Below are 13,079 nucleotides of genomic sequence, written 5' to 3' on the forward strand. Positions count from 1 at the left end.
AGAGTCTTGTTGATAGAGCTGAAAATGGATTTATCACAAAAAAGTTATCACAGTGTCAATCCACCACCTGTGAATAACCCGATTTTAAATGATTTGCAAATGACCTTTAAAAATATACAGAATAATTTATTAGTTATATTGGATACAATAGTCACTTTCTTAGTAAGCTAAAAACATACATGCAAAAGCTTTTAAAACGTGCCTATTAGAGTCTCTCCTAAATCAAAGCTTAATTTTTGGCACCTCCTTGGTGACCCGTAAATGAGTGCAGTTGGCAGAAACTCACAACGGTGATTAATTCATCCTGGGGATGTGGTCAGTTTGGTCAGTGAGGTCAGCCTCCAGTGTGATGATTTTTAAACTAGTACAAAAGGTTAAGGAAACAATGTAATTTGCGCTTAAAATTCCACAATTCTCTTGCGCTGATTTTGTTGATTTTGGATGAATTGCACAGGGAAAATAAAAAAAGTGCACTCAAGGGGAAACGCCAGGCCCACATCTCTAGGGATCAATTCTATTAATATTTTTGGAATTGAGCAATACAGAACATCACAATGTAGTGTGACAGTTTTAATCGCAACTTGTCACAATTGCATTTTGCATCTCCGCACAGGTCCTTTGAACTGGATCACTAGAATCAACACTTCAAACATCATTCAAGAAAATTAGCAAGTGATTAAAAGGATATTCAACCTAAATGACAACCCACAATTATTAACAAAACTTGTTTGCTTTTTAAATCGCTGAAAAAAGACATATGCTGTCAAAGCTTTTCGTCTTGCACTCACCAGGACAATTCCCAAGAATACCAAATTGTAAAGGGAACAATTTAAACTGCATGAGAAGAGTGTGCTGATTGGTTGGAAAGTAGAGGTGTCAGCTGTGGCTCAGTCCATAGCACCCTCGCCTTTGAATCAGAAGGTTGTGGGTTCATGTCCCACTCCCAGAAACCAAGAACTGTGATTGTACTCAAAAGAGTTGCAATCTGTGACTGTTGATAACTCGAAAGAATTTTTTTTTTGGTTGGAAAGTGGACTCTGGTTGGTCGAGGCGTTGCCATGGACAATGCACTAGTTAACTGATAATTGACAGTTAGCTACCGAGCTTTGTTTAAATTCAAACCAGGCAGATTAACTCTGATCAGTCAAGGCATTGCCCTGGGGAATGAACCAGGGAATGACTGTCATCTATCTTGCTTAGTTGGTGCATCTGGGGAACTTCTATGATGCAGTCCAATAGACACATTTTATTGTAATTCCATCAATGATATTATTTCTGAAAAAAAAGTATGGAAATGAGATTTTTAAAATCTGCTCTGACATCCTAATTTAACACAAAAACCAAACGGAGAGCATTGCATCCATGATATCATGCTTTCCTGACATCATGTCTGTGTTGTGCAAGTGTCCTAACCTGGCTTTAGCAGGAAATCTTGAAGGTCAGCGTTGCTGTTATATGGATTGCTTCATTCAAAGAAAACACGATTGTTTTAACTTGGTTTTATTGCAAGAGTACAGGAACTTTCTATTCATTTGACTTTGCTGGTCAGGGCAGACAATAAATGGCATTTCTGTTGCGCAGAGCCCCAACTAGCAAGCCCACTAAATTCCTTAATTGGAAAGGGGTTCCACTTCCTAAATTTTGAAATGGTGTGCAACCAGCAGCAACATATTTGTTTTATTTTCAGTCAACCTAAAGGACAAGGCAGGGAGCCTGGAATGTGCTACTGGCTGGGAGAGTAGAAGCATCATGTTAGCCCTCTCCAGCCAGGCACCAATGTACCAGAGCTATTTACACATCTGGTGGAATACACATGGCTGGTTGCAGGCTGCAATGAAGCTGCCAACTGCTATCCACAAGGAAAAAAATCCTTCCCTTGATTTTGTTGCGAGTGAGGGAATTTGGCTTTGCTATAACAGCCACAGCATTTAGGTGTGAGGCTCAAACATTCTTTGTTAAAGCAGAATGCATGAAATGGGAATCTGCTGCCCCTTCAGTTGAAGGATCCCATCTCCACAGCTTCCATAAGATGGCAGAGTCCTCTTCCAGGTCTTTAGCTACCTTCTGCTACAAGTCTCCCTAATTCCTCATCACTTATTGAACCCAGGAGAAAGTCTCTATGCTGGTGAGTAGAAAAGAAAGGGCGAGTGCTGATGTGAAAGACTGCAGCCTTGGCCAGAGGCAGAGGGAGTTGATCATCATCCTGTTCTATTCTCCTTAGCTGCAACTGATTAGTGAAAGAGGATAAAAAGGAGCCAGGAATCTACAGCAAGGGTCAAGGTAGAGACCAGCTATGCTCTGGCTACTCAGTTAAGTATTTCAGCAGGGGAAATAACCACTTTGCACACAACCACCTCAAGCTGGAATTGGCACACCAACTGCAGGCACCAACAGTCAAAGCACAGAACCTCCCTAGCAGCTCTGTTGACCGGTCCTTATACAGAGCAAGCTTCTGGATATCAGCAATACTTCACACAGACCACACCCTCCCCACCCCAAATACCCTATCAATTTTTCTTCTTTTGTGTTAAAGAGGACCCTGCACCTGAAAAACAGAGCTTCTATACTTCACCCTTTTTGGTACCAGGGAGAGGCGCTGGGTGTACTGGCTCATCAGTTGAAAATGTCACAAAATAACTGGGCACCGGAACAATCCGCTGCCTGCTCTGTAAAGTTTTGAAGAAGCATAAGAAACTTTGCTCAATACTCCATGGAGGCACAAGAAACCGACAATAAGCCAGAGGTAAACACTTACCTGCTACCACCTTAAGTCACTGCAGCAAACCTCCTGCCCCTCACATGGTATTTGTGCCGCTGGTTTGTTGTGAGGTATGCAATTTCCTGCAGATCCTCCCTTATTGATGCATCAATCTTTAAGGCCATGAGGAAATTCAGAGCTATGTTTAATTTTCATGAGTAATCAACTGATTCACTCAGGAAATGTAATAGATCTAAAAATAAAAGTACATTCACACCCTTATGACAATTGCATACCAGTTACTCCCCCACAATATTGATTTGTGCAGTAAATGAAGCCCAGTCAGATACAGAGTGTTTGGTCTCTTTAGTGCATGTTTAAAAAAAATTAACAGTTGCTTCATGCAAACAGTATTTTTGCAGCTTGAAGTTCCTTTAATTTTTGCTGTTCCACAGAGAAAAAGCATTTTAAATACTTCCCTGCAGATTCTGGCCAGGACCTTAATAATAAAACAAATTGACCTGGGTAATTTACTCCTACGCAATTTGAATATTTCCTGAAGTAGTGTGTTTCTACGGCTGATTAGGGGAAAGAAAATGAGCAGTGCATACAGTATTTTTATTTTTGCCCAGGAAGCAGTTCACCCATTGCAAATAATTAAAGTACAAAACTCCCAGCTCCAGCAACTCAGATATTTTTCCAGACCACTTGGAAAGGCGAAAGTTAGAAACAGCTTGCAGCACTTTATTGCTCTCCAGCCCAAATACTAGAACCAGTGTCTTTCAGTAGTGCGACATGAGGCAGAAAGGAACAGAAGTAAATGCTGATAAGGGTAGAAGGCTCCCATGGAGCATGAACTCAGTACCATGATTTGAATGCAATTCTATGATGAAATGTGATTGCTGCCTTGTTTTGAAAAAGATGCTGAATATTAAAAAAGGTGCCTTGCCCTGTACTATTTTTTACTGCTCCATTTTAATAACAGCACTGCCTTTGTGCTTTGATTAGCCATCAACATGTTGCTGTGCTGAAAACTTCATTTGTAAATTACTGCATACTGAATAGAGCACACTCAGGCTACAAGCTTGGATTTAGTGCAAGAGAGACTGCTTGCTATGCAGATGATTTGTTGAAATGCTTCCAACTGCACTTTGCTGGATTGAATGCAGTTGGTGCATTTGGTAAAACATGCTGCTTCTGCACAAATGCCACATGAAGCTGCAACCTATAACACAAATAAAAACACTTCAAACCGTTTAAGTTTACCAGTTTATTTACTTGTTTTTTTTTCTCCACCTATATTAAAATCAGTTGCTGCAAAGCTGTCTCAGTATGAAACTCAAGATAGGTGGGGGGCAGGGAGAGGGAAGAGAAATAATCAAGTAGAGATCGCAAACCCCTCTGTGCAATGGTGTTGGAGATTCACTAATTCACTTGAATATGGAAAAACATCAAGGTGCTTTGCAGAAACATAACAAATCAGACAACTTACACCATGGAAAGGAATTAAAGGCAGACAGATTTATGGAAGATTCAGAGTTCAGGCTGCAGCCATGGTCAAGGACAGTGGGAAATACATGAGATTGAAGGTGAAGCAGCACAAATTTTGGAAGGGCGAGACCATGAAAAGATCTGAATACAAGCCTGAGAATTTAAAATTGGAGACTGAGGGGGGTCAGGAGCTAGTATAAGCCAGCGAGGGCAGGGATGATGGGTAGGTTAGGATACAGGTAACAGGGTAACAGAAGGGAAGGTGGAAGATTGGTGGCCAGTCAGGACAGGATCAGATCAGATCCCATTTGTGACTTTGGTCAGAACCGTTTCAGTATCGAGACACCTCAAACATGGAGTTGAGGGAAAGTTGCATGAGGAATACAGGCAATGATACATTCAAGAACTAAGAGGAAAGCAAGTTTGGAGATGGGGTGGCAATTTACAAGGACAAAAGGAGCAACCGGGAGGTTATTGGGCAGGTGGCCACAGCATAGCAGTGGTGATAATGACAGCAGTTTTGAGAAGGGAAGGGGAAGTACACAAGGAGACCAAGCTGTTTTGCTAGCATCAGGGATAGGAAGGGAAGGTCAACAGTTGAGTGAGAATAGTCAAGAAAACAGGAAGTTGGTCTGATGGCCAGAGCTCAAGACAATGAAAGGGGAGATAACCACACAGCTGTTTTTGTCCCATCCAGATCTAGTGATGAATGGCTAAACTGCCTGCATGCTAGATATATAGACTTGAAGATGCAGGGAAAAGGGCATGGGCATCAAAAGGTAACAATGAGGGTTTGATAGGGTGGATTAATAGCTGAAGTATTGTGGTAAATGGAGGGCCAAAGGTGAGTTCATTGAGAGTTTGAAATTGTAATTGCAGGGGAAAGAGATGCAAATCGTGAGGGATACGAGGAAGCAATCAGATGACCTTATCTGTGATGGAGGTGAGAAAAGATAGAGGTGCCAATGTGAGGTGGCAAGACTGAGGGTGGCTATGAATACAGAGAGGTCAGTGGGCCTAGAGAAGGGCAGCAAAGCAAGTCAAGGATATTGTAATCACTAAGGATAAGGAATGGCTCAATGCAGAGGAAAGGAGTGAGGATCTTCCTGGTGGAAAGATGGGACTCCCCAAAAAATTATAGGGAAAAACATGGAGGCAATAAAATAAAGGGTACAATACTAAAGGGAGAGCAGGAGTAGAGGGACCTGGGAGTATATGTGCATAAGTCATTGAAGGTGGTAGGAAAGGTTGAGAGAGCAACTGAAGCACAGTATCTTAGGTTTTATTAATAGAGGCAGAGAGTACAAGAGCAAGGAGGTTATGTTGAATTTGTGTTAGACACTAGTTTGGCCTCAGCTGGAGTATCACGTCCAGTTCTTTCCCAAAGTGCAGCACACAGAGGCTAAGGCATTGGAGAGAGTGCAGAAAAGATTCACAAGGATGAAGTTCCTTATCCCTGGAACCAGTTATTGGGGAAGTTGGGACTGTTTTCCTTGGAGAAGAGCAGGCCAAGAGGAGATTTGATAGAGGTATTCAAAATCATGAGGGGTCTGGACAAAGATAGGGAGGAACTGCTCCCCTCATGAAAAGATCAAGAATGAGGGGGCAGATTTAAAGTAATTGGCAAAAGAAGCAACGGTGACAGGAAGAGAAACGTTTTCACACAGCGAGCGGTTTAGGTCTGCGATGCTTTGCCCAAGAGCGGGTGTAGTGGAGGCAGGTTCAACTGAGGCATTCAAAAGGGAATGAGACTTATATTATGTTGGAAGGCAAGACTGATATTTGAACATCCCAAACAAAACTTCCTTGCAATAGGGTGCTCACTTTTAATTTTGATCAAACCCCACTTTTCAACAATTCCACATTAAACGAAGGAGCAGAGTAAACGTAATATAGCAAAAGAAGCCTTGTGTTAAGAACCCGAAAGGAAATCTCTTCCATTACGGCATCTAAAGAAATATCAAATCCTGCCTCTAAAAGCAGAAAGCGATAAATGATACCAGGTCAAGGTGATGTGGCCAGCTGTCTCCTCAGGAACAAAAAGGCACTATAGCTATTAAAGCAAAAGTTATTTTTAAATTATGCAATGCATTTTGAAACCAAAGCCTAGAAACAATTGCAGCAATATTAACAGTGGAAACTTGAGGCACTCATGTCACCATTGCAACATGTAACAATTCTAAATAGATTAACTTGTGCATTCAAGACAGGAATGTCACTGAATGCATGCAGTAAATTAGTAATAAAAAAAAAAATTCAATAATATTTTTAAAAATTTGCAAATTAGGTTATAATTCACCAGAACAGTTAGTGAAGTTCTTCCCTATGAAGTGGTGTGCATGCCAGGGAACAAAAGCATGGAAATGCATATTTACTCAGTGGCACAAAGGCTTAACGCAGTCTCCATTTTACTACTCTAGCTGAGGACCACCAATTGGCTGAGGGGAATGAACCTGGGCTCTGCCTGGTTTCTACCATGCAGTCCTTCACTCCTTTAACCAGTTGAAAACAGCAGAAAAGCAAGTTAGTTCACATACTATTTACGAACACCCTACAAACTTTAATTGCAATGAGCAACATACATCCATACTCTGGTCAAGTTTATGGACGTATTAGTTTAACAAGGGCATTCCCCTTTTACCAAATTCAGTATCCATGTGCCCTATGGGACAGTGCAGATCAAGAACAGACAATACATTTCCAGCTTAAAAGCGCAAATTAATCTGAATAAGCTCCCTAACATGCAGCACAGCAAATAGCTTTCCAAATCAGAGACTCTAAAGCTCCTAATACTGACCATTTCTGGAAAAAAAAACAAAATTACCAAAAATCAAACATCGATAAACATGTTGAGCTCAATCCATGACATGTTTTGAGGCTAGAGGGACAGCGGAACAAGGCAAAGGACTTCAATTTATATAGCACCTTTCGCTTCCTCAGGAGTCCCATAGTGCTTCACAAAGCACAGAATTGCTTTTGCACCGTAGTCACTTGTGCAAGTCAACAGCAGCTAATTTGCGCACAGCAGGATCCCAAAAAGTAGCAATGTGCCTGACAAATGTTAGCAGGGAGGGAAAACAAGGAGTTAGCAATTAATGTGCTTGGAAACAAGGAGTTCACTAAGGGCCAGTGTAATGAGTCTCAAATCACAAATGAGCATGCAAAGTAGAGGAGTGTATGAACATTTAATGCTAGTATAAATCTGTAGTCACCATGCACAAAGCTGGATTGTTGTTTACATGTGTTATGGTCCTCTGCTTGTTTCTTTCATACTAGGAAAAAAATGCCCCAAAATATTTAAATTGCCTTATCCAATCCACCCCTCCAGAGGGATAGTGGACTCAAGCCTCAAACTCCAAAGCATATAAACCAAGGGAGATACTCCAGCTCAGTACTCAAGACAAGTGGCATCTTTCAGCTCAAACATGCATGTTCAGACAGAAATTAAATCCCGTTGCACTATTCCTTGCCTATCAATCCATAAAAAGAAAACTGGTCAGAGATGTCTCCAAATAAACGTTTAGGAATGTAAATCTCCACTTTTGGAATGAGAATTATATAACGAAATAAGTTGAAGACTGAGCCTATTTTCAGAGCTCACCACGTCAGGAGTGGTAAATCCAAAACATTTTTGCTGAATGAGAAGCAAGCTCCATTTTAACATCTGAATACATGAGATCCGCATCTTACTGGAAATGTCTCAGGAAAGTCAGAGGGCTGTTGGCGAGCTCTGCATCTATGGCAACAAGGGGAATCTGGACAATTCTTCACAGGCACTGCTGCTCTCTGCCAGCCTTCAGTCTTTTGTGCACTTCTTCCTCAATTAAAAAAAGTGTTTCCCCACTTACATACCACTGTCAGTTGCTGTGCATTTGAAAAGACAGAATGGCTGAATCCTCTTGTGATTTAATGTGATTACTGCCTGGGTCAACACTGTTGTGACATGTGATGTGGAGAGGTTGCACAGGGAACAATGTGAACAGGCTGAAAGTGAGAGACACAGAGACAGATGAGTGATGACTCCCCTGAATAGGCCAGAGATGGGAATGGCTCCCAAAGCCCCTGCTCACACTCTCTCTGCTTGACCATCTCTCCCTGGTACACAAGCACCATTGGGACCTAACAGCTGATCAAGGAGACTCGGTGTGGCAGAGAGCTTTTTTAAAAAACGCTCCTGCCACATCTGCAAAATGAGCCAGATTAGCAGAGAATGAGATTAGTGGTGACGAGAGCCCAAAAAGAGGTTTCTGGTTTACTCAGCCCTGCTCAAGGCTAGCTTTATATCTCCCCTACCCCATGTCCAGTCAAGTTGTGCGAAAGTGCACACGGCACAAAGAACCAGCAGAGTAGCAATCCCTACTCCTTGAAGGACTGGAATTAAACATGGTTATAAACGAAGTCCAGACAATTCTATCACTATCCACTGTTGGTGTTGATGGGCTACTCACCAAAGCCCAGTGCCAGAATCACCTCCAAAACACACAGGTACTCGAGTTTTAAAGAAAAACAGTCAAGCATTTAAGACTAGTCAATTTGCTCATCTTCAATGCGTACATGCCCAAAGAGAAAAGTCATTTCCCCACTCTGGAGAGCTTTGCCTGCAGTAAATAGCTCCCACAGGGGCATAGTTTACCAAGAGAAAACAAAGTGACATCTTCTCTCAAACACAAAACATTGTTCTTTTAAACACATCTAGTTTTTAAAATGGAGGTGAGTTAGTTGGGCATGGGATGAAAAATAAGGGGAGTTGGGAGCGGCTGATCAAACAAAATTCAGATAATTCTATGCTGAGCAGCAAAAGAATCAATGGAATATTTGGGTTTTTTTTTTAAAAAAAGCCACGAGTCACATCCTGTGGCATTGCACACAGCAAATCGGACTCAAGGACGGGTGTTATATTGTGTATTATATATAGCATCACAAAGAGAGTCATGCACCCCCCCCCCCACCACCACTGTCCACAAAAGGATATTTGCTGCTAAATAAACAAGAGGCTCAGCTCAGTGTAATTACTCTTTAGTCAGGCAACATTGCAAATGAAATATGCTTTCAGTTGAGGCTGCAGGTCAGAAGCACTATTTTAAGACTGCTTTACAAGCAAGTGTGATGCATGGCTCCTCCTCTAGGAGTTGCAGCATAGTGTACCTAACATGGAAATGCTTGATGTGGACATGGGAGGTTCAAGTAAAAGGACAATACAAAAAAAGTGATAAACTTGCTTTTGATTTAGGCTAAGGTTACAGCAGGGCAAAAATGAAAAAAAAAGATTCAGCAATAAAAAAAATTTGCAAGCAAATCAAAAGAATTGCTGTCTACAATCATGGTCCAAATGGAATGGACTTTTCATGGTTTTATACCAATGACTAGCCCAGCTTGAGGAATTTTAGTCCAGAAATGTTTCATGGCCAGTTACCTTGTTTAACATAATTGGTATTTAAAATAGAATGCAAACCAGGTAACAAGCAGATTTGAGTGTTAGAGGGGTTAAGCTGTTCAAAATAATTCAGTGCCATCATGACAAGGTCAGGAGTTAAAATTTCTGATAAAGTAGTGGTGTAATTTCAATAGACACTAACAGGCTGTTCAACCCAACCATGGGGCTAAAACTAACTTTCAGGTGGAGTCTAAACACAAGTACCTGCTCTGTTCCCCATCACTCCATTCTCTTCAACTACCTATTTAACTTGTTCCTGAAGTTGACATTGCAATTTAAGACAATCAACTCCAGTAATTCATTCCACTGCCTCACAGCCCTCTTTTTAAATTCATTTTTATGGGGTGTGGGCAGTGCTGGCTACGCCAGCATTTATTGCCCATTCCCTATTGTAAAAATCAGTTTCCATTTGTCCAATCCCTTCAATTTTAAACACCTATTAAATTGCCACTTAGTCTCCTGATTAAGACCAATTTTTCCAAATCTTTGCACTTGGCCACTTGATCTGTATTGGGTTACACAACACGTGTTCTTCTGGGCTGGTACTAAATATTGGATGACTGATCAAAGAATCACATGATATTTCCTGCTACAGTCAATTTGCTGTTCGGAGGCAGAAAACCCACTCAACTCAAATTAGATATTGCCTGATAATTTAGAAGATTTGAACCAGGTTACAAATTTCCACCAGATTAATTGTCAGCTTCTGTAAGCCAACAGATCTTCCTTGGCATTCCTCACCTAGGGCCCTTCTATCCAGAGGAGGAAACATTCACGTCAGGCTGAAACTGGATCCAAATCTGGACCCCAGAAGTGAAATTATGGGATGATCTTACCGTGCCTCTATTAGAAATAGGAATTTCCTTTGTACAACAAAAAAGTTAATTCACCTTAACAGGAAAGTTAAGGTGTTGAGGGGGAAAATTCTCACACCAGTTACCCCAAACTTAGTTCAGATTGGCAATTAAACCTTCTAAATTTCTTTAACAAAGGCGCAGCAACCTTAAAAACCCATATAAGTAAAGGATCCCTTTCCAGTTAGTCTGAATATTACACTCCTCAGAAGGCAGTCAAATGTGTGCAAAGAGAGCAACTCCAGACATACACCCAGCCTCAATGATTTGCGGGGAAGCTGGCCAAATTCCAACTGTTGGCAGTTGACCAGCGATTATTACAGAGAATGTGTTAGCTTCAGACTAATCCAATGATTCCCACCTTTTCATTCACACTGCAAATCCAGATGCCCCCTTCCCTTACCTATCAATAAACAAACAGTTTAAAGATTTAAAAAAAAAACCCAAGGTTCTTATGCAAACCTCTGGTCAATGCAGGAAAATCTCTTATCTGGCACACTCCGGGAATGGGAGAAGCTGGTTAACTGAGATGAAAGGAGAGTTCAGCGTTTTCATCCAATTGAGAAAACACCCATGTGATCATCCTGGAGTTGAGGTCTCAAGAGGTGCAAGAGCACATGAATCAAGTGAACGGTGCTGAGGAGCAATGGGAGGCTGAGACTGGAGTGAGGACAGGTCGCCAATAACCATTACTGGTAAGTTTGGCATCTCCAAATCAAAAAAGACAGACCTGGCCCCAGAATTCCCTAGAGAATTACAGTTGGTAGAGTTCCAGATAACAAATTTTACTGTATTGGGTGTGTTCACTGTAAAAAAAAAAAGTCACAATTTACAACTTCAACCATGCAAAAACACCAAAACCAGACTATTTTGCAGAGGTGGACAGGTAAAGTGTTTAATAAGGCCAGTTTTACAGTACCTATTCCGTCACTGGCTATGCATTAAACAAAAATCTAAAACATACCCAGAACAACTTACTAATCCACAGCAGAAAGAGACCGCAACAATGAAGCGTGGGGAAAATGAACAGAACTGTTGTAGTTTTTAAAGCAGTATTCAAAAAGCGCAATTTAAAAACACGAGCAAAACGTTCCACTTATCGGAATGTGGCAAATGCACTGTTGATCGAATGAAATCTTGATGCATTGTTGGTTCATTAAATCTTTCTGCACAGGTCCAGTTCAGATTTGAGTTTCTCACATTAAGCCAACAGGAGCTGCTTGACGAGAGTCTTGGAAGAGAGACTACAATAAAGTCAAAGAGACACTATTGCCTGCATCCCCGATTCAAGACAGTAACCAGAAGACACCACACCCCAAGGAAATGATGAAAGTAAAAAAAAAAAAGTCAGTGTGGCTAAATTCACCTCATCAGGACAGTCAATCTTTCCAAACACAATCCTTGGAAAGCAGTCATCACTTCTTTTTCAACTGACTGGCTAACCAGTCCAGACCGTTGCAGAGCCCCTCACCACTGGTGGCGCACGTGGCCTGAATATACCAGAGTCGGCAGCGCAGGGTATGCAGGCCCAGCTTGTCTGTGATTTGAGCCGCATTCATTGCATTCGGCAGATCCTAGGAGGAAGAGGCAACATTTATACCTCAGGGTTACATTGCTTCACAAGAAGCCTGTGAAACTGTCCCTACTCCCAAACGCCCCGCAAGATTAAAACAAGCTTTCCCCCCCTCCCCCCCATCTCCCATAAAACACCATTGTAACAGTGGGGATAGCAGAATACAAGGGGAGACAGACCAGTGAAAGGGACAGTCATGTGGCAGAAGGAATTTAACATAGGTGTTGAGTGATGCACTTTGGAAGGCAGAATAAAGGAGGTAATATATACTTAAAAACTGTACAATTTTCAAGGAACAGAGACACCTGGGGGTTTACATGCAGAATGTTTTGTTGAGAAGGCTGGTTAAAATGGCACACAGAGTCCTTGGCTTCATAAAACGAGAGAAAGAGAGAGAGGAAGAGAGAGAGGAAGAGAGAGAGGAAGAGAGAGAGGAAGAGAGAGAGGAAGAGAGAGAGGAAGAGAGAGAGGAAGAGAGAGAGGAAGAGAGAGAGGAAGAGAGAGAGGAAGAGAGAGAGGAAGAGAGAGAGGAAGAGAGAGAGGAAGAGAGAGAGGAAGAGAGAGAGGAAGAGAGAGAGGAAGAGAGAGAGGAAGAGAGAGAGGAAGAGAGAGAGGAAGAGAGAGAGGAAGAGAGAGAGGAAGAGAGAGAGGAAGAGAGAGAGGAAGAGAGAGAGGAAGAGAGAGAGGAAGAGAGAGAGGAAGAGAGAGAGGAAGAGAGAGAGGAAGAGAGAGAGGAAGAGAGAGAGGAAGAGAGAGAGGAAGAGAGAGAGGAAGAGAGAGAGGAAGAGAGAGAGGAAGAGAGAGAGGAAGAGAGAGAGGAAGAGAGAGAGGAAGAGAGAGAGGAAGAGAGAGAGGAAGAGAGAGAGGAAGAGAGAGAGGAAGAGAGAGAGGAAGAGAGAGAGGAAGAGAGAGAGGAAGAGAGAGAGGAAGAGAGAGAGGAAGAGAGAGAGGAAGAGAGAGAGGAAGAGAGAGAGGAAGAGAGAGAGGAAGAGAGAGAGGAAGAGAGAGAGGAAGAGAGAGAGGAAGAGA

General features: G+C 41.9%; 1 protein-coding gene across 7 annotated transcripts in view; it reads right to left on the reverse strand.

The window, feature by feature from the left end:
- LOC144672626 (ADP-ribosylation factor 3-like) overlaps positions 1-13,079 on the reverse strand; it is a 28,766-nt gene that overhangs the window by 3,920 nt on the left and 11,767 nt on the right. For 6 of the 7 annotated variants that reach the window (XM_078534460.1, XM_078534466.1, XM_078534463.1 and 3 more), the window contains exon 6: positions 11,346-12,051. The exons of the other annotated variant lie outside the window; for it this stretch is intronic. In XM_078534460.1, coding sequence (XP_078390586.1) covers positions 11,893-12,051 — 159 coding nt within the window. In that variant the 3' untranslated portion in view covers positions 11,346-11,892. Of the gene's footprint in view, positions 1-11,345; positions 12,052-13,079 lie in introns of those variants that run through there. 7 annotated transcript variants of the gene reach the window in all.

Source organism: Cetorhinus maximus, chromosome X (genome assembly GCF_964194155.1).
Source record: "Cetorhinus maximus chromosome X, sCetMax3.hap1.1, whole genome shotgun sequence".
NCBI lineage: Eukaryota > Metazoa > Chordata > Chondrichthyes > Lamniformes > Cetorhinidae > Cetorhinus > Cetorhinus maximus.